This window comes from Talpa europaea, assembly GCF_964194135.1.
Source record: "Talpa europaea genome assembly, chromosome: 16".
NCBI lineage: Eukaryota > Metazoa > Chordata > Mammalia > Eulipotyphla > Talpidae > Talpa > Talpa europaea.
This window is the reverse complement of record NC_140084.1, coordinates 45810021-45836891: the sequence shown is the minus strand read 5'-3', so window position 1 is coordinate 45836891 and position 26871 is coordinate 45810021. Positions and strand designations below refer to the sequence as shown.

General features: G+C 56.2%; 1 protein-coding gene across 1 annotated transcript; it reads right to left on the bottom strand.

The window, feature by feature from the left end:
• Positions 1-14: 14 nt before the first annotated feature.
• On the bottom strand, positions 15-19527 carry NPAS1 (neuronal PAS domain protein 1; the record flags this gene model as incomplete). Its single annotated transcript, XM_084256960.1, has 11 exons — positions 15-466; positions 948-1042; positions 5661-5808; positions 6208-6314; positions 6809-6966; positions 7223-7338; positions 8568-8736; positions 10991-11080; positions 11356-11429; positions 18761-18996; positions 19406-19527. The coding sequence occupies 11 exons, from the start codon at positions 19525-19527 to the stop codon at positions 15-17; spliced, it is 1767 nt and encodes a 588-aa protein (XP_084113086.1).
• Between the last annotated feature and the right edge of the window lie 7344 nt (positions 19528-26871).

Here is a 26871-nt window from a genome sequence, read left to right as displayed (position 1 = left end):
GGCGCTGTCCCTGCTCAGCGGAAGTCCCCCTTTCGCTGCGCCCTGCTGCCGGTGGGGCCCGGGTATGGCAGACCCAGGGTGGGGTAGAAAGCCTCAGGCAGCGTGGGGCCCGGGCCCAGCCTCTGCAAGTGGGGGTACATGAGCCCCAGCTCCGCGGGGCCGTACCGGATGGCGCCGGGGGTGCACAGGCCCCGCACAACGGGGGGCAGGAAGCCCGCGTGGAGGAGGGAATGTGGGGGGTCCCCTGGAGGCGCCAGGCCCCATGGCCGCACCAGGTCCTGCTTCAGGGCACCCGCCCGGATGACAGAAGTGAACTCCGGCCGCGGGGGGCGCGCGGGCTCCTCGTCCTCACTGTCCTCCGCGTTCTTAGTGTCTCCTGGCCTGGGTTCTGTTTTGATGCATTTGCCCTGGGCCTCGTCCTTGTCTGGGGGCGCAGCCTGCTCCCCTTCCACTGGAGGCTCTAGCTCTGGAAGAGAAAGACCCGCCTGCCCTCAGGCCCCTGTCTGTGGGATGGGGCTGGGCTCAGGGGCAGGACCCACGGGCGCCAGCTGGGGTGGTTCTCCCTGGGGACATGGAGACTCCGTGGTTGTCACAAGCGGGGAGCCCGGCTTCTAGTGGGTACAGGTTGGGGATGCTGCTCAACACCCCCCAGTGGCTGTGACGGCCCACCATGCAAGGCCCGGCCTGGCCCTGATTGTCAGTAGAGTGGACTGAGAAGCCACAGCTCAGACCCAGCTGCCCATTAGCACTTTCCTTGATGACGAGAAGTTTCCCGTGCAGGAGCCACTGGCCACGGCCCCACGGGACCTTGGTGTATGCAACTGCAGAACTGATGTTTCCACTGGTGCGTAAGTTGCCCCGCATGGCTGGTGACCTCAGGACTGGGCAGACCGGCCCAGGGGCCCTCAGCCTCCCCTGGTTGCAGGGAAGGGCTGATCGGGGCTCACCTGTGGGCTCTGGCTCTGGGCTGGACACATCCTCGCAGGTCACACTCGCTGGAAGCTGGAAGGCGTCCAGAGGTGTTTGGCCGCCCTCGGCTTGGCTGGGGGGCGAGACGGATGGGGTTGGGAGCCAGAGGTCTGTTTGGGTGGTGAGGGTGGATTCCCCCCTACCCCCCAGTGGGAAGTGTAGCCTTCAAAATCTCATGATGCAGGCCTTCCCTCCCCCTCTGTAAGCAAGCTCACCCAGTATCCCCACCCTGAGGCACTGAGGGCGTATCCCCGGATCCGTGAACTCCAAAATGGCTTCGAGCCTAGCTTGGCCCTGTCTCTGAGTTGGGGCCTGAGTCTCCAGGACCTCTCAAGCTCATCTGACTGTAGCATCTTCCAAACTGCTGCCCCCAGCATCCAGGGGCCCAGATTCAGGCCCACCCAGCAAAACCAGATGGCCTCCCCTCCCCCACCCAGCCTGACCCGGGACCCGCCCCAGCCTCCTCCTGGTCACCCAGCCCTGTCTTGTCTCTTAGTCTTTCTATTTCATGGCAGCCAGAGTCATCTTTCCAAAAAGCTGATCTGACTGCAGCCCTCTCCAGCTGTGAAGCCTGCCACAACTCCCTAGTGCCCCAGAATGAAGTCCAGACCCTCAACCTGGCCGCACGGAACCTGCCCTGACACCCTGAATGTTGTCACACAGCCGGTTACCCCAACGCGGGGCTCTGCTCTCCCTGTCCCCCCTGCTCCCCTACACATTTTCAAACCCTTTACATTGGGAGTAGTGGGGCGCCTAGTGATCAGCCAAATCCACCCTTCTGTTCAAAATGTCAAAACTTGGGTGGTGCATCCACAGTAATGGGCTGACCCACAGGAAGCTTTTTTGCTTCGTGCAGGGGTCACAAGTCGCAGCCACAGCCGCAGACAGGAGGCCGCCCCTTAGTGTGGTCTAAGGGGTTGGACAGATGCAGTGGGTGGCATTTCTGGTCCCAGTAATTGGAGCAGCACCCCTAGTCCAGCTCCTTGTCACTCATAAAGCTGAAAGGCCTGGCAGCCCCAGCGCTGGTGCTTCAGCCAACTTAATCTTGATTTCCTCAAAGGCCCGCTGGCATTCGGGAGTCCATCACCTTTGTTCAGAGTCTGGGCCTCTGAGGGTTTCAAAAAGAGATTTAGCTGTATGTGCCAAGTTGGGGATCCAACGAAACACAGCCTTCCAAGAATCAAAAATTCTATAAAACGCAGCCTTTCAAAAATCCACGCAGCTGTGTCTGACTGCTGGGAACCTCGAGCAGAAGCCACCTGTTTCCTCTCAGTGCTGAAGCTCCTTTGCCCTTCTCAATTTCAGACCCCAGACTCGCTACTTTTCCCTCCCACAGAGGGGGCTTCTGTGGTGACGCCTTTCAGCTACATTCTGCCAGGTGCTTCAAAACCAAGCTGATGTGCTCCAGACAGCCTGGCAGTCGGTAGGCTGCCCACATATGGCAAGGGATGCCCTGTTTCAGCTGGAGCTTTGAAGACCCTTGGATAGTATCTCCCCCCAAGTAGTTGGAGAATTCTGAAATCCTTGCAGAAGCAAGGCCAGCGCTGTTGCGACGTTCATTTAGAAACTAGGTCCTGCCACTCTGAAGCAAACAGTTTCTGAGCAGAAAAAAAGCCTCCTTCAAGTCCAATATAGAGAAGCAACCCATCCCCCAGACACGCCAGCCGACATGGGGTCAAGGTCTGGCACAGCTGAACTTATTTCTTCTACATTGTCATTAATTGCCCTCAGATCTTTCACAAATGAGACTCACTTGTGTGGGGTTTATTTACCCGAATGTAGGCGTGTTGTAAGCCCAGCTGAATTCCCCTCAAAACCTGTTTTCTTTGGAGTCTTGCTCCCTTCCACCAATTCAGGTTTTACAATTCAGTTCTTTACAGTTTTTACGGAGTCCCATCGGCCCAAACCACTCCTTTCCCCTGCTACAGATCTCAGGAGGCCCCCTTCACCACTTGGTGGAGCAGCCTGAGTAGCGTTTGATAAAGGAAGGCATGTTTTGGGGTGTCCGTAAGTGCACCCTCTGTTCCTGGGGGTGGAAAACAATCTGTGCCTTCTATTTACTAAGGAGATTACGACTAAGGAGTGGAATTGGACCTTTTTTCTGTGTGAAGGAAACTATACTACGTTTTTGCCACCAAACTGGCACTTTCATGGCTACAGGAGGGCTTTTCGTGGCCTCCCCGCCTCCCCTGTGTCAGGTTCAGCTTTCTTACTGAGCCGTGCTAACTTCAAATTTAGAACTGAATCAGGGGCTCCCTGGTGGCGCTAGCTATCGCAGCCATTGCAACACCATTGCGCACAAGTTCGATCCCCGGCCAGCCAGGGAGCAACCCACAGGGTGCAGCAGACCTCTCCTGTCTCCCTGCTGCTCCTCTCAGCAGTGTATCGCAGTGAGTCTGCCTGTTTTGTTCCCCACTCTCACTCTGGTGGATCCTTTCGCTTCCGGCACCTCTGGCCTGTCCCCCAGCTCTTGTATGCATAAATCAATCTTAAAACTGAATCGGTTGCTCAGTACCAACTAAGAAGTCTACCAAACCACCCCCTCGGGCTGCTACCATGACGGTTCTTGCAGTGGAACCCCGGGGCCCTCCATTCTTCAAAGGAACCACCCTTCTGATCAACCATTTGCCTTTTCTCTTCCCTCGTAGGTCCTTCATTTCTCCTTTGCCTATTTTCGGTCTCTCGATGTTTACACGGATCCCCACTCTGTGCTTTCAGGAGCCGCTTTTCCTTCCTTTTCACCTTCAGACCTTCTCCCCTCTTCTTGTTCCTAACCTAGGACTCCTGCTTTTCCACGGCCTTCGTCTCTGCAGAAAGCACACTGCTCATTCCTTAGCGGTCCTCTTTCTGTCCCGTCCCTCTTTCTTCTCAGCCCAGTCCCATCTCCCCTTTCTCCAAAGACCAGCCCAGGCCTAGGTCTTCTTTCCTCTCTTCTGTTATATACCCTAAAGGCTCTGTCGGCCAGCTGCGAAGGAATTGTTTCCATAGCACCATCAATTTAGTCAATTTCGTTCTTGTATCTGAGTATTCGGTGGAATGAACGCCACATTAACCATTGTAGCATTTTCTGGAGCATCAGAATTCACACCTAGATATCTGCTATAAGCCTGCATAGTTTTTTTTTTTTTTTTATATTTAAAGGGCAGGTTTATTAGGGAAAGGGACAGAAGAATAAAGGACACTTGCATAGACACAAGCCGGCAGGAAGAGCTGCCCCGAAAAGGACAGGTTTGCTAAGAGAGGCCCATGTGGTTGCAGGCGGGCGGCCTTGAGGAGAGCGGCCTCTGCTTAAGGAGGTCAGTGAAGAGAAGCCCCGGCAGGTGTGGGTCACGGGCAGGCAATGGCTGCTGTCCCGCGGAGGGAGAGAGTTGGTGAGAAGAAGCACCTGCATAGTCACAGGTGGCCAGACGGAGTGCTACCTGCCTGCATAGTTCTAAATATTCAGAAGGATTTTTTTTTTTTTACATTTTAAAAGGACAGGTTTATTAGGAAAAGGAGAAAGAGAGAGGCACCTGCACAGTCACAGGTGGGCAGGAGAGCTGCAGCTCCTGTTTGCAAAGGGAGAGGATTTGTGAAAAGAAACGCCTGCATAGTTACAGGCGGGAGAGCTCTGAAGGATCTTCATTGGCCCTTTGAACTTCCAGGATCTTACCAAAACTTCTCAGTTTTGGGATCCCCTGCCCTAACCCTACTAACAGGCACTTTTGATCCTGCTCTAATATTTGCCTATTTCCGCTATTACAACTAGGGCCTACGAAAAGGACAGCTTCCTCGAGTCTGGGTGTTCTGTAGCCTCCAAATGGAGACGACCCCAGCTGCTTCCCTAGCCTTTCCCAAAACCACTTGGTTGCTGGATGCTTCTTTCGAGACCAGGAACAGCACTCCACCCACCCCTCTTTCTTTACAAGTCAGGAACAGCGTCCCCCAGCACGAGCTTGCCCTGCCTTTTACCCTCTTTCAGGGTCCCCCACCTTCAAACCTGATTGGACCATTTTCAATGTTATGGCTGATTGGGCCATTTAGCACCAATCAGCTCATAGCTTGCACCTGATTGGTCCATTCCATGATCCAGGCACCAAATATAAAAAGGAATTTGGCACCTGCACAGACCCACCCTGCCCTGACCACAGGGCAGGCTCATGAGTTGGAGGGCTCTGAGGAACCACAGTCAGAACCAGCCTCAGTGGGGCCGAGTGTAACAATGGGGGTGTACAGTGGAGCAGCAGGGTGGGAAACCAGAATCGCTCCACTGCTGAGGCAGCTCCTGCCACCAAGGTCTTGCCCCCCAGTGGGGTTCTGTTTTCACTTCTAGAACCTTCCCCGAAAAGCTCCTGCCCCAAGACTGATAAGAATCCTGAATCTGGGTCTCCCTGGTAGCACAAGGGGTTAAGATGCAACCCATGAATCTATTCGCAGCCACTACAGCAGGAGTTCGATCCCTGGCCAGGGAGCTACCCACATGACGCAGCAGACCTCTCCTGACTGGCCCGCTTTCCCCTCAGCAGTGTACCTCAGTCAATCCTCCTGTTCTGTTCCCCACTCTGTCTCTGGTGAATCCTCTCACCCCCCACATCTCTGGCCTGTATCCCAGCTCTTGAATGCATAAATTAAATCTTAAAAAAAAATTCTGAATCTCCTGGAAGGGGTACCAAGCTCCTCCCCCCCAGGGGAAGGGTGGGTACAGCCCTCACCTGAGCACATAGCTGACCCAGAGCACGTGACGCTCCCCAGGGCTCTTCCCGCTCACAGCCACGGTGGCCACGGACTGAAGCCACACAAAGCCTCCAGCGCGCTGCAGCCAGCGGTAGTAACCGGTCACCACCTGACCCTTGTCCAGCACTGGGCCCAGCCCAGGCACCCAGAGGAGGTGGGGATGGGTCGAGACCATCAGAGAGACAGGACAGGGATAGAGGTGGATGGGGACAGAGAGATGCGGTGACAGAGGATGAGCAGGGGGCGGGCGGAGGACAGGGAAGGGCAAAGGCACAGACAGGGAGACAGAGCCAGAATCAGAAGGGCCGAGAAGTCACCTGGCACTGAGGGCCCTGGGCTCTTAAGGTGGGTCACATAGGCCCAGCACCCCCCTCCCACATCTGAGTCATTGCTCAGGTGTCCTTGCTGCTTTTCCTGTGCGGAGTGGAGCCCTGGGGGTTAGCAGCAGCAGGAGGGACCATGGTCAGCCCTGAGGAAGGACTTTGGGGAGCAGGCCCTGGGGGTACTCAGGTCTGGGGCTCTCACGGTCCAGGTGGCTTTGGCGAATCCTGGCTGCATCCTGTCCGTGGACAAACTGGTAGCAGCTGCGGCCCACCAGCTCCGAGGGCCCCAGGTCCATGTGGTCGCTTACTCTGAGGACATGGGGCAATAGAGGGAGAAAGAGAAGGGGTCCAAGGCCACGGAGTAGGGGAGAAGAGGCAGGGTTGGCTTCAGAATCTCCTAGCGTTCAAGCCCTGGAATGTTCTGGGCCTCCATTTTCCCATCTGTAAAATGGGTGGCTTTGGGCGTCGGGCAGATGGCACTCCCCATCCTGCGCCGGCCAGCTCTGGAGGCCCTCAGAGGGAGCTTTTCAATAGCTAATTTGCCCCCACTGCATGGTGCAGAAGGCATGGATGAGAGATGAGGACCAGAGAGATCTAGAAAGAAATGGGACCCAGGAGGGCAGAGCTCTGCAGGAGGGAGCCCCGAATAGAGGGCTGAGGTTTCCAAATCTAGCAGAGCTCCTCGGGGTCTCCAGGCCCTGGCCCAGCAGGCCCGCCCCGATGCTGGCCTCTGGTCCTTGCTCCTCCTTCTAGTCACCCTTACCCCTCCACCGCCTGCCCGCCTCGGCCCCCAACCCCGGTACCTGCTCTCACAAGCAAGGATGGTGAGACTCAGGCTGAGACGAAAGACGATCATGTGGCCGTGGAGGGGCAGCTCAGCCAGTGGGGCCGGAGGCAGCGTGTGGCCGAGGGCCACCAGGCCCAGCGCACGGGCCCGCAGGCGACCAGTCACGTGGATGACCTGCAGGTGGTGGGTGTGGCTGGAGGTGGGGCAAGGGCCCCAATAGGGTGGGAGGACCCTAACCCCCTCCTTCTGATTGATCCTGGCTCCAGCTACCACCCACAGGTGGGGTGCAGTGTGGACCCCAGTTCCCAGGCAGGGCTCCCTCAGTCACCCTCAGCAGGGGACACCCCTACAGCAATGCAGGCACTCCCCCCTGCAGTAGCCAGGGAACAGGGAGTTGGACACTGGGGCCAGAGAGCTCGCACCCACCCACCTTGTACCCTGAGGCTTTGACGTGCAGCCCCCTCTTGGTGAGGGTGGACTTCATGCGGACGAAGAAGGAGCGCTCCTGGCCGCGGGAGGAGGGGGGCGCCTCTGTGGGGCTAGCCTCTGGGGTGGAGAGTGAAGGAAGGTTCAGGGGTCCTGTCGGGGAAACACACAGGCCACCCCTGCCCCCTGCATATCCAGCCAGAATGGGCCCAGAATGGGCTACTCGGTCACACCCAACAATTCTAATGTTCACTGAGGTCTACACTAACCTCTCCTCCAGGCAGTGGCCAGCTGGGTCTTACTGAAGCGCAGATCTGACTGCAGGCTCGGCACCTGCTGTGGCTCCCTACGCCCTCGGAGCGAGCCCAGCTCCTGATTATGGCCTAAAACTTGGGCATGGATTGCCTCCCGCTGACAGCACCACTAGCTCCATTCTGCAGGTCTCTGGGCAGATGCCTCCTCTTCCAGGAAGCCCTCCTTCCCTGACCCCTAGGCTGGATCAAGTGCCTCCATCCCAGCCCTGCCCACTCTGGTGGTCACTGTGCCCCGGGACTTTCACCCCACTGCACTAAAGGCTGGGAAGGTGGAACTATTGTCACTACTGTGTCCCCAGCCCTGCCCAGCACAGGGCTCAGGGTATACAAGTAACATTCATGATACCATTATTCTCTAAACCTCACACTCACACTCAGGGGACCCAGTGCCCTGACTGAGGTGCCAGCACGTCACACTCCTGACAGATGCGTCTGGTGTTTAGCAAGCCCCATATAAGCAAATCCTATTTATAGGAAAGCTAACCTCCGAGTCCCCAGACATCTCGGAGAGAAAAGGCACGTTGAGGATGCCCTCCAGCACCCTCCCTCTCCAACATGGACTGGAATTTTCCATTGGAAAGAAGGTTAGAGGCACAGATCCTGCTGCCAGGCAAGCCTGGACTCCAAGGCAACTGCTTACAGCTGTGTGGCCAGGGCCATTAACTTAACTTCTCTGGGCTGTGCCTCATTATCTTCCTCTGGAAAATGGAGATAGGTCGTAGTCTGTGCTGTGCGGGGCTGTGCTTAGGATTCGGAAACTGTATACTTAAAGGCGCAGCACAAGCAAATGCCCAGGAAGCCCGTTTGCATCTGTCACACCCAGACATCTCTGCTCAGCAGTCAGAGGGGTCTTTCTAAAGCTCAAATCTTGGGGGACAGGCAATCTTAGGGCGCTTAGGAAATCTTGGGGAGCCCAGTCTCGCGGCCTCAGTTTAGACTCGGGTTCATTTAAAAAAAACCGAGCTTTGCACACTACTAAGATGAGGGTCCCCGGAGCTAACTCAGGTCTCACTCTTCGGGGGCCCTCGGAATTACCGATCTCAGGGGTATCCGCCAGCGAGGAGGAGGAAGAAGAGGAAGAGGAGGGTACGGAGGGCGGGGTGGGGGGACCGGGCATGGGGGCGCGCAACCCCAGTTGCTCCAGCACCTCGGAGTGGTCCCCGGGATGGATGTAGTCGAAGACGCTGCTGCCCGTCAGCTCCACCTGCCGGCCGCGGAGGGGAATGCAGGGGGCGGGTGAGGTGCGCGCGCAGTCCCCCGCCCGCCCTCCCGCTCGGCCTCGGGCTCACTCCCCTCGTTTCAGATGGGGTTCGTGCCAGTCTTGTGCTCTTGTTAGGAAAAAAAGAGTTTTTTAACCTTTTTAAAGGCAGGTACAGGGCCTCCCTGGTGGCGCAAGGGGTTAAGCACCGCACTGTGAAGCAGTCCGCAGCCTCTGCAGCACGGGTTCGACCCCCTGGCCAGCCAGGGAACAACAACCATGGTGCAGCAGACCTCTCCTGTCTCGCCTGCTGCTCCCCTCAGCAGTGTATTTCAGTCAGTCTGCCTGTTCTGTTCCCCGCTCTGTCTCTAGTGGATCCTCTCACTCCCCTGCATCTCTGGCTGGTACCCCAGCTCTTGTATGCGTGAATAAATAAATCTTTAAAAAAATAATAAAGGAGGGTACAGACTTAGACTCTTCCCATTGCTGCCCTCCCCCGTACAAACCCAACGATTTTTGAGGATTTCCTCCCCTTGCCTGTTCCATAAGGAGCTGTGCAGGGTCTTAGCCTGCGTTTATCCAGCTGCTCCTTACTCACGCCCACCCCATGCAGCAAACTGTGCCCCAAAACGAATCACAGTCTGTCCCAGAAGGAATAGGACTCAGGACACAAGGCGTGGAGTGGTTTTCAAAGTCTTTAAAGAGTTACCGTTTAATCAGACTTTTACATTCAATTCTCCTCTTCAATTCAACTCTCTTGCTCGAGTCCCTCTCTCCAAGCTTCCCCTGGTCCAGGTCCCCCATTTCCTCCCCACTGTGTCCTGCCCTAGCATGCTCTGTCTTCTTGCTTTCAGTCCCCACTCATGCCTTCCATAAGCCTCTCTGACCATGTCCCTCCTCCTCTCATCAACCTCCCATGGCTCCCACTTTACTTGGGATCACAGGCTTCCCTTAGTCCCTCATCCCCATGAAGCCCCTCCCTCTCCAAGGCCTCACGCACACCAGCTGCAAGTTTTTCCAGCATCCTTCCTCCCTCGCTTCCTCTTGTCCCTATTCTCCTTATTTCAAGCTTTTTCCCTGCAGAGAATCTCCCTCAAAAGCTGCTCACAAAATGAGGCCTCCCTGGTATCGCAGGGGTTAAAGACAGCGCTATCAAGCTACTGCCAGCCACCGCGGCACAAGTTTGATCCCTGGCTGGCCAGGGAGGTGATCCACATGGAGCAGCAAAAAAAAAAAAAACCCAAAAAACAAAAAACAAAAAAACAAAAACTGTTCATAAAGTCCAAATACCAACACACCATATTTTCCAAGTTTGCCATTGCTAAAATCATTGTGAAAATGCTCAAAGTTGATAGCAATATGGATTGAATAGATTGGCAGAGCCTCAGATGCCACAAGTAGTCACCAGGTACTGGGGTTATTGTGACTTCACCCTGCCTTCCTTTTACCTATGGGTGTCCAGCTTCAGGAACTGGGGCCCAGCAGGCTGAAATAAAGACAAAAATGCCAGCCAGTCCCCTAGAATGCACAGAAAATCTCCCAAAGCTGGCAAAATCCAAAGATCTCCCAAAACATGTCGCTGCAAATCTTTAAAATTGCTGAGAATAAATACATTTGGTAAATAAGATGCATCTGGCAGGGCCTCCCCGGTGGCGCAGCGGTTGAGCGCTGGGTTGTGAAGCTGCCTGCGACCTCTGCGGCTCCGTTTCGATCCCCGGCTGCTCCCCGGCCACTGGAGGAGGGTCCCACATGGCGCGCAGACCTCTCCTGCCGCCCGCTGCTCCCCTCAGCAGTGTACTTCGGTCCTTCTGCCTGCTCTGCTCCCCGCTCTGGCTCTGGTGAATTCTCTCACCCTCCCGCGCTTCTGACTACCCAGTGCATGTATAAACAAAACAAACAAACAAACAAATAAATAAATCATAAATAAATAAAAATACATGCCTCTTTAAAAAAAAAACTTAAAAAAATTATAAAAAAAAAAAGATGCATCTGGCAACCAATCAGTGGCAAACGGATCTTTCTGCTAATTTTGTTTTTTTCAAATTGACCTGTTACTTTAGTTACCCTCCTCTGCCTGTGAGAATGAGCCATGTAGGGTGCCATGTGGGGGTCCAAGGAACACACTTTGGGAACCAGAGGTCCAGTCTTTTCATCACCCCTTCACTGGGCTGTTGAGGCCAGGAGAGAGAAAGGGCATGTGTAGGCCAGCAGGGGAGATGGCAGCCGAGTCAGTCCAGACACCCTGCTGTGGCCTCCTTACCTGTGAGAGACCCAGGTAGATGGAGACCGTCTCTGAGATGTAGAGGAATTTCCCTTCCTGGTTCAAGGCAAACACGAAGCCATCCAAGGACTATAGTGGAGAAAGACGGAGGGGGAGAGGGGCTTGGTATTGGTCTCTCCAGCTTGCAAGTAGTAAGAGGTTCTGAAACTTGCAGTGATGGATTATTGTGGGGTTGGGGGCTTTGGTGGCCCTTAGAAGGAGCAGGTAGGAGGGGGAGTCAGAACTGTTGGCCTCCAGGTCCTGACGCTCCCCATGGGCTGGTTGCTGGAGAGGAACCCGTCTGCTGTTCTCTGGAGGGGGCAGCAGGTGGCAGCAAGGAGCAGCAGGCAGGAAAAGGGCCTCACCTGCAAGATGTGTCCTCCCAGGTGCTGTTCGAAGACTTCGGAGACCAGCGCCACTGCGCCCCGGCGGCCAGGGGCTGGGGGCAGAGGGAGGGGTAAGGCCAGGGCCTGCTGGTCTGGCTGACCCCTGGCCCTATGGGCAGCCCTCCGGGGAGATAGATTTGTCCTATGTTCCTCCCAGGCTTATAGCTGTCTTGGGGCATTGTGGGTCCTGCACTTTATGGGGTGTGGACAAGTGTGGAGAGAACAGCTGGGTGGGACAGACAGAGGGACTGAGACACACAGAGACAGAGAAACCAGGGGATACAGAAGAGGGATTCAGTCATTCACTCATTGAACAAATGCATCCTAAGTACCAACTGTGCTGACAGGTGCTAAGAACACAGACGTGACCTGTACAGTCTGGTCCCGTCCCCATGAAGCACTCAGGTCAGGGCAGAGAAACAACATGGAGAACTGACATGTGTGGCCAGTGCTGTGAGGACCTCAACATGTGGTGTGAGGAATGGAGTAAGGGCTGATTCCACTTAGATGGGATGAGAAGGGGGCAGACAGGGGACTGAAGGGGAGAGACAGACAGATGGACAGAGCCAGAGAGAAGCAGATGTTGACAGAAAGACAAAGACACAGAGAGACAAACAGATGAACAGAAACAGGAAGGAAGAAAGACGTGACAGCTCATCCACCAAAGGACAAACAACCCGATTTCAAAGGGGGCAAAGGATTTGTGCAGACATTTCTTCAAAGAAAAACTACAAATGGGCGATAAATACATGAAAAGATGCACAACATCATTAGTCATTAGCAAAATGCAAATCAAAACCACAAAAGAGACTATTTTGCACCCATTAGGATTGGGGAAAAAAAAGCGGAAGGAAGGGTTGGCGAAGATGTGGAGAAATTGGCATCTTCACATGTTGCTGGCGGGAATAGGCAATGGTGCAGCGACCGTGCAACACGATTTGGTGATTCAGATTCCCCCCCACCAGTTAAACACGGACTTATATGATCCAGGAACTCCACCGCCAGTCACATGCCCCAAGGAACAGACGCTGGAACAAATGATTATATGTGAACATTCACAGCAGCAGTTTCCCTAATAAGCAAGTAATGCAAAACCCCAATGCCCCTAAGCTGAGGAATAGGAACAGAATGTGGTTTGTCCACGGTGTCACCAAGGAGACTACGCGACAAGTTTGAAGCACCAACACGAGCTACCACATGGATGAATCTTGCAGATACTATGCTAAGCAGCAGACACAAGAAGCCACAAGAAGTATGTGCCCATTTATAGGAAACGTCTCGAACAGGCAAATCCATAGAGACAAAAGGCAGATTGGTAGTTGCCAGGGCCTGGGGAGGAGGAATGGGGTGACTGCTCCTTGTTATGGGCTTTTTTTTTGGGGGGGGGTGATGAAAATGTTCTGGAACTAGATAGAACGGATGATTGTACAACACTGGGAATGGAACAAATGTCGCCCAGTTGTAGACTCTAAGATGAATTTCAGGGTGTCCCTGGGGGCGTCTCAGCACTATGAAGCTGTCCGCAGCCACTGCAGCACGAGTTGGGTCCCCAGCCAGGGAGCTACCCACACGGCGCAGCAGACCTCTCCTGTCTCCCGAACGCTCCCCTCAGCAGTGTGTTTCAGTCCATCCGCCTGTTCTGCTCCCCACTCTCTCTCTGGGGAATCCTCTCAGTCCCCACACCTCTGGCCTGTACCCCAGTTCTTGTTTGCATAAATAAATGAAAATAAATCTTTAAAAAATAAAATGAATTTCATTATGTAAATTTTACTTCAAAAAAATTTTTTTAAGAGAGATATTCATATAGACACAGAGAAACCGAGACAGGGATAGGGGCAAAGTAAGACTAAGGTGGTGGAAACGTGGACGGAGGGAGACAGCAACGGGGAAAGGCAGCGGCAAATCAAAAAGGGGCAAAGACACGTGGGAGCCCCGTCCAGCCCCCACGGGCGGGAGCAGAGGGCTCTAGACATTCAAGCTGGGGGTGGACCTTTCGCTACTGGGGTTCCCCCCCATCCTGCAGAGAAGGGCTTTGGGGCATGGATTCTGTGACCTGGAGCGTCCCGGAGCACCTGGCTCCTGCAGGGCTGAGGGCTCAGGACCCGCGTCTGTCCCCAGGGCTGTCCCTCCCCGGCTGCGTGGCCGGGGACCAGCCCCTTCCCCTCTCTGTGCCTCAGTTTCCTTCTCTGTCAAGTGGACTTGCTAAAAGCGCTGAGCTCTGGGCTGGTCGGGCATTCAGTTGGCTGAACAGAAAGGGCCTGGCGCGCCTCAGGTGCCGGGAAACACACAGCCCGACCGGCATTAACAGTGTGATTACTATTGTTATTTCCCGAGCATCGAACACCCGGTGGCGAAACCCGCCCCTTCTCGCCCAATCCGGACGCCACCCCGGAGCCCCGCCCCCGCGCGTCTAGGCCCCGCCTCCCCCGTGAGCAAACTCCCCCCCCATCCTCCCGGCTGTTCACACTCTTTCCCACCCCCGCCTGAGCTCAAGGAACAATAACGCGGGGGGGGGGGGAATTGATGGGGACCCCTCCCCCGAGACGCAGCCGGGTGACAGGCGGGAACAATGCGGCCTGCTAATTGTCGCAATTTTCCCCTGTCATTTTTGCTAATTCCTTCATTTTCCCTCTCACAGGATCAGCCCAGGTCAGACTGAACCGCTGCAATTAACAGTGTTAATGGGCCCATCGGGATAGGGGTGTGTGTAGGGGGAGGGCTCAGCCACTTGCTGCTCCCCCCACCTCCATCCCAAGGGACCGGACTTGCTGGGGTCTGTCCCCATCACTGACTGAATGTCTTACAGCCCCCAGCTTTTCCCTCCCTGAATGCTCCAACTCCCTAACTCCTCCCCTCATGTCCCTCCTCTCCCTCGAAATGCCTCAACTCCTTTGCCCTCCCCCCAATTCAGCAGGTGGCTCTTGAAGACTCCCAGGTCTGTCCCCTCCTCTCATCCAAACCCCCACCATCACACAGTCACTCAACAATCATTTGCTGAGTTTCTTACACCCTGTCTACAGGGGAAGAAAAACTGATCCAGTCCTAATCATGGGGGTGCAGGGCCAGGGACAGAGAGGAGGGGGCAAGGGGCAGAGGAGAAAAACCCAGACCTCTCCCAGGTTCTAGGGGTCCCCCCTCCACCTCCGATTTCTTCCAAGTCTTAGTTGTCCCAAGGGATTTGCTGACAGCAGTAATGAGGATGAAGGGCTGGGTCTGGTCTTTGGGAGAGACAACCCACCACACTGCACCCCCCATCAAAGTGCCTTGCTCCCTGGGAACAGACATGAGGGTTGGGGTGCAGTGCCTCTGCTGGAACTTTGTACTTTTCCATCTGTGAAATGGGTCCAGCCATGGAGCAGGACTTTGAGCACGTGAAATGGAGCAGATGTGTCACAGTCAGGCATAGGGACTCATTCCCAGGACCGGCCCTGCAGTGGCACCGCAATGAACGGCAGGGCCACATCCTGAGACATGGGTATTTAGGGGGCCTCCCTGGTGGTGCAGGTGTTAAAGACAGTGCTATCAAGTTCCCGTCAGCCACAGCAGCACGACTTCGATCCCTTGCCCACCAGGGAGAAACCCACATAAGCCAACAGACCTCTCCTGCCTCCCCCGCTGCTCCCCTCAGCAGTGTATTTCAGTCAGCCTGCCTGTTCTGTTCCCCACTCTGTCTCTGGTGAGTCCTCTCACCTCCCTCTGGCCTACACCCAGTTCTTACATGCATAAATAAATAAATCTTAAAAAAAAAAAAAAGAAATGTGTGGTCAGGGCACCTCATCGCTGTGCAAAAAAAGGTGACACCCAAGCCTAGTGAACAGCCCCCCACATACACACACCAGGGCTGGATGGGGCAGCGTGTTGGGACACGTGGCAGCGGCACACGTGATGAAGTGACACAAGACTATATCTCTCCAGACAACCCTGGGGCACCTCTACGCTTCCGGGTCGTTGCTTACCTTTGGCTTTGATCTCTCTCTTTCTCTAATGCCCATGTTCATTTCTAGCACACCCCACAGCTGTCCCCTCACTGCATCACCCCACTCTAACCACCTCTCACTCTACAGCCTCCACCCTGGTCTAGCTGCCCACCTCCTGCCCACCTCCTGCCCTACACTCACCTCCCTGGGCTTTCTGCTTCATTCCGCTACCTCTGTGGCTCCTGACTGGCTCAGGGTAACATCCGGAGTCCTCACCTTGGCCCCTGAGGCCCAGCAGGACCTGCTCCTGCTGACCACTCCCCGCCTTACATACTCCTCTCCTAGAGCTCCTGGTCTCGCTGGGGCAGCAGATGGGAAGCTGTTTCCCACCTGCCCAAGGCCCTTTGCACTTGCACTGTTTTCCCAGCTTCCCTCGTAGCTTGCTCCCTCCCTTCCACGGTCACCCAAGAAATAGTCAGTGAATCTTTCCCTTGTCCAGCCACCATTCTATGCCCAGGGAACAAAGTGCTATGGAGAAGACATACACAATAAATGCAAGAAAACAGACATTAACCTTGGAATGCCATCAGCACTGTGGAAAGACAGAAGGCCTGGTAAGGCAGGCAGGGAGAGCTGGGGCTGGGGTGTGTTGTCATTTTTAATAAGCATAGTCAGGGGAGGCTTAGGGAAGAACTGATATTCTGAAGGAAGTTCCTGGTGGTGGGGCCAGCAAATGCAAAGGCCCTGAGGTGAGAACACGTGTCTCTGAAGAACAGCAATGTGGGGTGTGCGGGTGTGTGGGTGTGCGTGTCCTTGAGGAAGCAACAGGTATAGTGATGAGATCAGGAAGGTGGGAAGGGGGACCTGCCAGGCAGACTTTGTCCTGTTCCCTGCTGTGACCCCCGCACCTACACCAGTGGCCTACTCAGGGAAGGTGCTCGGTGGGCACTTGCTGAATGAATGACAGATGCTGAGATGAAATCAAGGCTGTCTTTTCCAGACTCAGAGCCCCAGGCTTGACCTCGACCACTGTGGTCCCATCTTATAGGTGGGAGACTAAAGCCCAGAGAGAGGCAGAGACCTGCCAGGCAGGACCCCACCCTGAAGACCTACTAACGGATCAAGTATGGCAGTTGAGAAGGTGGGATCTAGAACCAGCCTTGCTGGGTCTGAACCTCAGCTGAGCCCCTGCCTGGCTGGGTGACCCTGGCCCACAGCTACAGCTCTGGGTCTCAGTTTTCCATTCCTCTAAAATGGGAGTGGGAACATTGCCTGCGCCAAAGGTTTGAGAGGATTGAGCCAGTTAGTTTGTCCACAGTATCAGACGCACAACATGTGAGTACTGTTACCCAGGAGGACCTGGGTCCCTGCCCTTCAGACTGGAAGGCAATGCTTTGCTCTCTGCTGCCGCAAAGACCCTACCTCAGTTTCCCCATCTGCACTATGAAAGCCTCTCCTAGGAGATCCTGAACAGCTGGAGATGCCTCCAATTTCCCACTTGTGAGGATACAGGAGGGACCCCACAAAGTGTGCTTTGCCCCCTATTGTACTCCCCCTTCCCCATGGTTGCACCCATAGGCAGAGAGTAGAGCTCCCCCCCAAATCACCATTAAGGCAGTGGAGGTGGGAGTGGGGTGGGGGTGGGGGATTGGACACTGGCGGGTCTCTCTCAGCACCCCCCTATTTTCTCCCCTGGGTTCGGGGACAATAGACAAGATGTTTATCCCCTGCCGGCACACATGTTGTTCGAGGTAATGACAGTAATCAGCGGCACTAATGCCGCATTCTCTCCGCGCCAGTCAATTCGCCTAATTACCGCCTGGGAAGCAGGATTATTTAAATTTAAATGGTGATTTATTGCGAGTTTAATCAATGCTATTTTCTCTCCCCCCCCTCCTCCCCTGGGACCAGGGCAGGAGGGGAATTGGAGCCCCTCCAGCCCCACCCTAAGGACTTCCCTTCTTGAGGGTTGGGTAGCCTAGGGTGCCCTGTCTGCCCTGTGACCTCAGATTAATGCCATCCGCTGTCTCCTGGTCATAAGAGGAAGGCGGTAACACATAAAGCAGAAGTGATAACAATCGCACAACACTTCCATGGATCTATCGGTAATAAAGTCTGAATGATAATCAAAGTAGCTACTTGGGTATCTGTTTCACGTGTTCTGTATTTGTGAATATTCTAGACTGTCCTTCTCCGCGGCGCCTTGACCACAGGACGTTAGCCTGTCCAGAGCAGGGGCTCTAGCTTATTTCCCGAGGGATCCCCAGGGGTCAGAACAGCGGACAGTGGCAGCTCAGTAAACCGCCCCCAGCATGCAGCAATGGCTGCCTGTTGATTCTTACTCCCCGCCAGACTCCCTGCGCTCATTACACACATGACCAGGTTGATCCTCTCAGCTCTGGAGGTTGTGGGGTTTAATCATGATTCCCATTTCGCAAATGAGGCAGAGAGGGGAGGCGACGTACCCAGGGTCACAACGTCCAATGCCCCATCAGCCCCGGAGCTCAGCTCTCTTAGCAAGTCCACTTGACAGAGAAGGAAACTGAGGGGGGGGGAGGAGGGGTTGGTCTTGCGGCACACAGCTGGGGAGGGACAGCGCTGGGGCTAGACGCCCATTCTGAGCCCTTAGCCCTGTAGGAGCCAAGTGCTGGGGACCCTCCAGGTCACAGAATCCATGCCCCAAAGTCCTTCTCTGCAGGATTAGGGAAGGGGGTCCACCCCCAGCTTGAATGTCTAGAGCCCTCTGCTCCTGACTGTGGGGGACTGAGTCAAGGGCCCTGTGCCTCTCTTTGTCCCTGTCCCCTACTTTGTACCCTTTTCTGTGTGTTTCCCTTGTCCATTAGTGGACAGGAGGCCCAGGCAGGACGCTCAGGGAACTGCAGGGCTTATGTGTGATAATAACGATTCATTTCCTCTAATATAAACAACAGTATTTACCAGTGGTCTGACCTCCCCAAGTTGCCAGGTTCTTCATTAGGCCAGAATTCACGAGCTGGTGGTGCGCTACCTCGTGCACCCATTTTAATATTTTTTTAACGATTTATTTACTTATACAAGAACTGGCGTACAGGTCTGAGGCGCGGGAGGGTGAGAGAATTCACCAGAGAGAGCGGGGAGCAGAACAGGCAGACTGACCGAAGACACTGCTGAGGGGAGCAGCGGGTGAGGCAGGAGCGGTCTATGCGCCATGTGGGTTTCTCCCTGGCCGGCCGGGAATCGAACCCGCGTGCAGAGGCTGCGGAGAGCTTCACAGCGCTGCACTCAACCCGCTGCGCCACCGGGGAGGCCCTCGCGCACCCATTTTACAGATAAATAAACGGAGGCCCGGAGAGTAGCAGCCGCCTGGTGGGGACACAAGACGCCTGGCTCACTACGCACCCCGTGCTCGCTCTGGGTCAAGAAAGTGGGCGCGGGCGGGCTCTGCCCCCAGCGCGAGGGCACCGCCCCCCCCGCGCATGCGCACTCACCGAGTCCGGCTGGGGGTCCCGAGGTCCGCAGCCCCCAGGGGGGCGCCCCGAGCGCCGCGAAGCGGCGCAGGCGGAGGTAGGTGACGCTGAGGCGCACGATGGACGCCTTGTCCAGCTGGCTCGAGATGGCTCCGGGCAGGGGGAGCAGCTTCGCCAGCTCGAAGAACTCCAGGTTCTCCTTGCCGCGCCGCGAGCGCGCCGCGTTCCGGGATTTCTCCTTGCGCTGCGCCTGCAGGCTGGGCGGGCGGCGCGGAGGGGGCGTCAGCGGGCCCTGAGAGCCCCGGGCGGGGTCCTGGGCACGAGCCCCACCTCCTGGGGCCTTGGGAACGGGACGGGACCTTGGAAGTGGATTCAACTCGCAGGCGGTGTGGGCAGGACCCGAGTGTGAATTCTACATCTCGGCGGTGGGGACAGAACCTTGGGTGTAAATTCTGGGAGGAAGGAGGAGCAAGAGGGGAGAGATGAAGCACGGTGGCATGAACTCTGAGGAAGGGGCTGGGGCAGAGCGCGGGAGCGGGTGGCAGAACACGCTCGAGCAACTCCGGGTAGGAAATTCCAGCCCCGGGGGGCGGTGCACGAGGGGAGCCCGTTCGCCCAGACCCCTCCCCGGGGCGGGGCCGCGGCCGCGGGGCGGGCTCTGCTCACCAGGGTCCCGGCGGGGCCTTGACCGCGAGCCCGGGCAGAAAGTCCCACGCGACGCTGCCGCCACGGCCTCCCCCGCATTTGACCTGGCCTGCGCCGCCGCAGCCGGGGTAGGGGGCCGCCATGTCCGCGAGCCTCCTCAGGCGGGCTCCGAGCCGCGGGCGGTCCTGGAGACTCGCGTCGCCTGCAGCCAGAAGGAGCCGGTGGCAGCGCTCAGGGCCGGGGGCTCCCCCGGGCGACCTTCTGGGGAAACTGAGGTCGGTGCAGAGCTCTGAGTCACAGGCAGGAGCCGGGGTGCGATGGTGCCCCCGCTTCCCCTCCCCGGAGGCGGGGGGCCCGCCCCGCTCACCATGCGGGGCCTCTGGCGAGGCTCTCGGGGAGGACGTGCCCCGCCGCGCCTCCCCCGCGCCGCCCGCCAGCGCCCGTCTCACGCCCGCGCCGGGCCGGCTCCCGCATACCAATAGGCGCACGCGGCGCGCATACGGATCCGGCCGGCCCGCGCGCTGCGTGCCAAGCATGCCCAAGTCGGGCGGGGGGCAGGCGCCCGGCTGCGCCCTGGATCTCCGGGCTGCAGCCCCCGGAGCCCTCCGCCCCGATATTCGCCCCCCTCGAGTCCATCCCAAGAGTCGGGTCTCCCGCATCCGCGGGGCGCTTATTTTCTGGACCGGGCTGAGGAGGAGGGGGGCAGAGGGCAGGGATCTCACCCCGTGATCTGCCCAGGGACCACCTCCCACCCCGTCGGGCTGGTGCCACGTGTCCAGACCGCCAGACCACCGCCGCCACAACTTCCTCCTTGAAGACCCGGCCGGGGCCCCAGCCCCCGAGTCAGCGCCCGGAGCCCCAGCCCGAGGACGCGCCCGGGGTGGTCCCGACATTCAGGGGCCCCGTGTCCTGGTCTCCAGACCCCGCAGAACCAGGACCATGTTCAGCGAGGTGGTCTTCACTCCTCCAGGGCTGGACGTCCGTCTTCTCCCTTCTTCTCCCCGCCCCCCCCCCCTTTTTCAGGCCACCCTCAAGCTTCCTCAACCAGGTGTTCCACATGCCCGAGACCTTGGTGTCCGGGCCCTCCGGCCCCCTATTTCGCGAGGACCCAAACGTTCGTGTACCCTTTCCTCGGTGCACAGGCGTTGCGACACCCCGGCCCCCAGGACGCTGGAGTTGCGGCCTCCTGCTCCTGCAAGACCGGGAGTTACCGGCGCCCTCGTGACAGCCTCCTGGCGTCCCCTACCCTCAGGACCCCCAGCCTCGTTACCTGGCTGCGAGGCTGACTCCGGGCGCGGCGTGTGGCCGGCCGGGCGGCGCGGAGGGGCGTCCCCATAGACCCCGGGGGGGGGCCGGCTCGGCTGGGCGCGCGGGCTGTGGCGCTCTGCTCTGGGCGCCCACCTCGGCCTCGCAGACTTGGGGAGGCGCGGACGGCGCGCCGGGCGGGGGCGGGGTCTCCCGAGGCCCCGCCCGCCCGGTCTCCGCCCCTCGGTCCGGTCCCCTCCCGCGCCTCGCGCCCTTACTGCGCTAGGGGCTGCCCCAAGCGAGTCAGTGGGTGCCCGAGGCTCCTCACCCCACGGCAGCGTCAGGGGTCCTTCCCCCTCTGGCCAGAAGGAGAAGCTCGGAATCAGAGCGTCCCCCAGTCCCAGGAGGAACACGTAGTCCCGGCACTATCTGCAAACCCTACCAGGAGGCACCAGCGCCCCAGCTCCCCCGAGAGAACCCGGAGCCCCAGCACTCTTGAGCCGAGGTGGGCACCCTGCACCCGAGGCGCGTTCGGGTGGAGACCCAGACGTCCGTTTCCCCTTCAGGAACATGCATCCACTTGTTGGAGACCCTCCCGTTTCAGGAGCGAACTCCAGGGTGTCAGTACCACGCCCCTCCCAGGCACCCAAAGTTCCCGCTCTCCTCCCCTGACCCCCGACTTCTAAGGTCTTATAAAGATTCGGCTGCAGACCACCTCTTCTGAGACCAAGACCCAGGAATCCAAGGATTTTAAGAGACCAGGATTCTGGGGGCTTAACCTCCATCCTCCACAGTCCGCCCGAAACGCGACCCAGGCACCAAGACGGGAACCCTGGTATCCAAATTCCCCCATTAGACGATAAGTGGAATTCAGGAATTGCAGTCTCCCATGGAGAACAGGGACCCCGGAGCTCCAGCTGGACTTTCACCCACTTGGATGGAGGATCCTACTCTCTCCCCCTCAGGCTCCTCCCCACGGCCCATCCCCAGGGTCCCAAGATGCTTGCTGGCAACCTGGTATTGGGGGGCCATCTCCAGGAGCTTAAGCACTCCTGGCAAACCCCAAGCACAAATGAAAATGGGGGAAAGTCTTAGCAGAGGCAGGCAGGGGTTGGCAGATCAAGCACCGGCCTCAGGTTGGACAGATGGAGAATGCGAGACCCACACCTCAACACAAGTGCCCCAGCTGGTGCAGCACGACCTACTGGTGACAACCAGTGAGCACCCAGGAGCTGGGCTGTGGCTGCAGCCTGATAATCCTTTCCTCCCTGAAAGCTTCTCAGCTGGGCTCTAGACTAAACCCCTTCCAGCTGCCAGGGCAGTTACAGAGAGAGGAGAAAGCCAGTAATCATGGGCTCTCAGTCAATAAAATTTCCCTGTTTGTATTGGAAGAGATTTGTTAGGATGTCAGTGGAGGGTTTCAGGCTCGTCCCTGGCGCCTATCTCCTGTGAAGTTGGCCAGGCCCCCAGAAAGAACCTCCTACTATGCAATGTATTCATGATTACCCAGGCCCAGGCACAAGGGTTTTGGAGGTGAAGAGCATCACTGTTGGGGTTCAAACCCCAGCACTGCCACTTACTGTGTGATTCTGGGCCAGTAACTTCACCTCTCTGAGCCTTAGTTTTCTCCCTTGTGAAATGAGGCTCATTTCATTCTAGCACACACCTTATAGCATGGTTGTGAGCATTGATTTTAGCTCTTCTCAAAGTGGACACGAGAGGGGTTCCTGAGAGTGCCTTGTATGGGGAGGAGCTGTCAGATCAGATTCTCATACTGACTTTTCCCTTCTGCCTCCCTGCCCCCCCCGCCCCCCCCCCCATTGCTTGCTGGCCTGATGGAGTCTTCCTGCAGCTGCCTGATGATGGACATAGCAACAGAGTGAGTGCAGACATGGCAGGGAGATTCCAGCTGTTTTCTACTGTGCTGGGCTTGGCAAAGATTGGCAAAAATGTAAAAGATACTTCTTACTAAAGATTTTAGCATTGTTAAATCTAGTTTTCATAAAGTATGTTATTTGGGTGAACCTATCAAGGATTTATTATTGTTATGTTAAAATGTGGGTTATCTTGAAAACTCCTTGGTGTTAATTTCTGAGATGGCTTAAGGCAAAAATACTGTGTTCTTCCCTAAGAAAGTAAAGAAATTCTGAGGGCAAAAAGGTTGAGAGCCACTGAGTTAAAACATTTAAAGATGAGAACGGGGGCCTCCCTGGTGGCGCAGTTGTTAAAGTCTCAAGCTATTGGCAGCTACTTCCACTTCAGCATGGGATGGATCCCTGGCCAGGGAGCTGACCCACATGGCACAGCAGACCTCTCCTGTCTCCCTGTTGATCCCCTCAGCAGTGTATTTCAGTTGATCTGCCTGTTCTGCTCCCCACTCTGTCTCTGGTGAATCCTCTCACACACACACCCCTCCCATGCCTCTGGCCTACACCCCAGTACTTGTATGCATAAATAAAAAAGATTAGGGCCCCCCTGGTGACACAAGGGGTTAAGCACAGCACTGTGAAGCTCTCTGCAGCCTCTGCAGCACGAGTTTGATCCCCGGCTGGCCAGGGAGTTACCACATGGTGCAGCAGACCTCTCCTGACTCCCCACTGCTCCCCTCCGCAGTGTGTTTCAGTCAGTCTGTCTGTTCTGCTCCCCACTCTGTCTCTAGTGAATCCTCTCACCCTCCCGTACCTCTGGCCTGTACCCCAGTTCTTGTATGCATAAATAAATAAATAAATAAATCTTTTTTTTTTTTTTTTTGGGACCCTCGCAGGTGGCCGGGGAACGAACCAGCGCTGCAGAGGCTGCGGGCAGCCTTGCAGCCCAGCGCTCAACCGCTGTGTCACTAGGGGAGGCCCAATAAATAAATCTTTTTTAACAATTAATTATTCTTTTTAAAAAGATTTATTCATACATGAACGGGAGTACAGGCCATATGAATGTGTGTGGGGGGAGACGATTCACCAGAGACAGAGCAGGTAACAGAACAGGCAGACTGACAAATGCACTGCTCAGGGGAGCAGCAGGCGAGACAGGAGAGGTCTACCGCACCATGTGGGATTCTCCTTGGTTGGCCAAGAATCGAACCCTTGCTTCAGAAGCTGCAGACAGCTTCACAGCGCTGCGCTTAACCGCTTGCGCCACCAGGGAGGTCCATAAATAAATAAGTCTTAAAAAAAAATTAAACAAAAAAGGACCACACCTCATCCTTCTTTGCAGGTAGATGAACTTAAAAAAAAAACAAAAAAACACAAAACATGGGGCCTCCCCGGTGGCGCAGCGGTTGAGCGCTGGATTGCGAAGCTGCCCGCAGCCTCTGCAGTGCTGATTCTTTTTTTTTATTTTATTTATTTATTTATTTATTTATTTTTATAGAGGCATGTTTTATTTATTTATTTGTTTGTTTGTTTGTTTCGTTTATACATGCACTGGGTACAGTCAGAAGCACGGGAGGGTGAGAGAATTCACCAGAGCCAGAGCGGGCAGCAGAGCAGGCAGAAGGACCGAAGTACAATGCTGAGGGGAGCAGCGGGCGGCAGGAGAGGTCTGCGCACCATGTGGGACCCTCCTCTGGTGGCAGGGGAGCAGCTGGGAATCGAACCGGCGCTGCAGAGGCTGCAGGCAGCTTTGCAACCCAGCGCTCAACTGCTGCGCCACTGGGGAGGCCCTGCAGTGCTGATTCGATCCCGGCTGCTCCCCGGCCACCTGAGGAGGGTCCCGCATGGCGCGCAGACCTCTCCTGCCGCCCGCTGCTCCCCTCAGCAGTGTACTTCGGTCCTTCTGCCTGCTCTGCTCCCCGCTCTGGCTCTGGTGAATTCTCTCACCCTCCCGCGCTTCTGACTGTACCCAGTGCTTGTATAAATAAATAAATAAAAATTAAAAAAAAAGAGTTTAAAAAACAAAACAAAACATGGATATTCTTCAGATTCAGTTGTTAGGAAGTGGGTTCATTTATAAGTTAACAATTTGGTATTGCAAAGGGAGATTTATTTTGCATCTTCTAGCCATCATAATTCTTTTATATCTATGTGTGTATATCTGGACTATATAAACATAGCGCAGCTCCTCAGTCCTGAAAGTGCATGAGTTCCTACTATGTGCCCGGGGCTGGGACCCATCAGTGAACAAGACAGACAAGGTCTTATGTGTGTGAGTGTGTTGGGAGGGTGGGGGGAGTTGAACACAAGAACGCAGGTAAACAAAGATGATTCCTGGTAATACCCAATGTTGGGAAGGAAATAAAACAGGGTGACAGGAGAGGATTCTGGAAGGTAGTGAGAGCGGCACGGACGCCCTTTCCGGGGAGCTGACATTTGCTGGGAAGCTGAGGTCTGCGAAGAACCCAGGCTCCGGGCAGGAGGACGAGCAGGTGCCCACGTCCGAGTGGGCTGGAGGAACCGGGCGCTGGACCGGAGTCAGCCAGCGAGCGAGCGCCGCGGAGGGCGGGAGGGGCGTGGCCTCGTGGGGGAGGAGTTTGACTTGGCCCCGCCCCGGAAAGACACGATTGGAGGATGTCAGGTCGGGGCGGGGCCTGAGCTGGTTCCCAGCTCTAAAGACGAGGCCGCTCCTGCGCGGAGGACAGACCCTAAGCGGCGACGTGACAGAAGCGGGGAGCCGGGCGACGAGGCCGCTGATAGGGAAAGCAGGTGATGGCCTGGTGGCGGCGGAGGGGGAGCTGTTTGCTAGGCACAGCGGAGGGGGGTGGCTGGCGACCGGCTCTGCGTGGGAAGAGAGGAGGCGCCACGGGGGTGCGGAGGTGCGGGCTGGAGAGCCCGACCATGGAGCTGCCCTTGAATCAGAGGGGGCGGGAGTTGGTTGGGAGTGAGGTGCTGGACTGAGCTCTCAAGAGTGGACAAAACCCCTCAGATCAGCTTGAGGTTTCTTAGGACAGGCCTGCGATTTTCCATGTCCTCAACAACACACCCCCACTGGCTGTCACTTCCCAGAAAGTCCTACTTTGAGTCTGACCCGCATCCCTCCTGCTTTCACTCCCGCGCTTTGCAAACAGGTGGTGAAGTGCTCAGAGCCATAGTGGAAAGCCCGGCAGTGGGTGATGAGCAGGCACCTGAGAACCGGGCTGCCCAATTCCGACGGTTTTTATTTTAGATTCTTCTATCCGGCAAACATTTATTGAGCATCTACTGTGTGCTGGATGCTCCAGGGATCGGGCAGGGCAGAAGGAGGCAGAGAGCATGTCACTTGAGCTGATGTGTAAGTGGGGGTGTCAGACAAGGGACAAAACAAGAAAAGACCTGTCAGATGGGGCAAAGTGCTAGAAGGGGAAAAAAAGCAGGAGTGTGCATGTGCGAGCTTAATAATAACGGTGTAGGATGAGCGTTGTGAGTGGTGGCCCCCCAGAAGATAAGTCCACATTTTAACCCTGGAACTTGCAAATGTGACCTGAACTGGCAAGAGGGACTCTGGAGATGATTCAACAAAGGGTCTGGAGGTGCCGTCATCCTTGTTGACACCTCGATGGGGGTGGGCCCCAACTAAGTGACAGAAGTTGGGGGTGGGGGGCATTGGAGTCAGCACACCCGGAGGGAGCCGCCGCCAGCGGTGGAAGGCCTGCAGAGTCCAGCAGCTGGAAGAGGCAGGGACTGGTCTCTACCCCTGCGGAGGAGGCTTGGCCCTGCCCACACCTTGATGTGAGGCTTCAGGCCTGCAGAGCTGTGAAAGGGGACATGGTGCTGTAAGCTGGCCGGGGTCCGGTCCTTTATTAGGGTGCCGCGGCAGGAGCTGAGGACTTGGGTGTCAGAAAGCTGGGGTTCCCATACCAACTCCTACCGATAGCATGCCACAGTGGCCAGATCACTTGTGCCTCAGTTTTTTCACATGAAAAATGGAGGTGGGCCTCCCCTGGTGGCACAGCAGTTTAGCGCTGGGCTGTGAAGTTGCCCTGCAGCCTCTCCAGCACCGGTTCGATCCCCAGCTACCTGGCGAGGGTCCCACATGGCGCGACAGACCTCTCCTGTCTCACCCGCTGCTCCCCTCACCAGTATATTTCAGTGCATCTGACTGTTCTGCTCCCCACTCTGTCTCTGGTGAATCCTCTCACACCCCGCACCTATGGGTGTACCCTAGTTCTTGTATGCATAAATAAATCTTTTAAAACAAAAAGAAAATGGGGGTAATGACCATACCCATGTCATAGAGTTTGAAAATTGAGTTGGCACATAAAACAATGAAATCGTTCGAATCCTTTCATCATGTTGAAGTGGAATCATTTTAATAACTCGTGTGCCGAAATT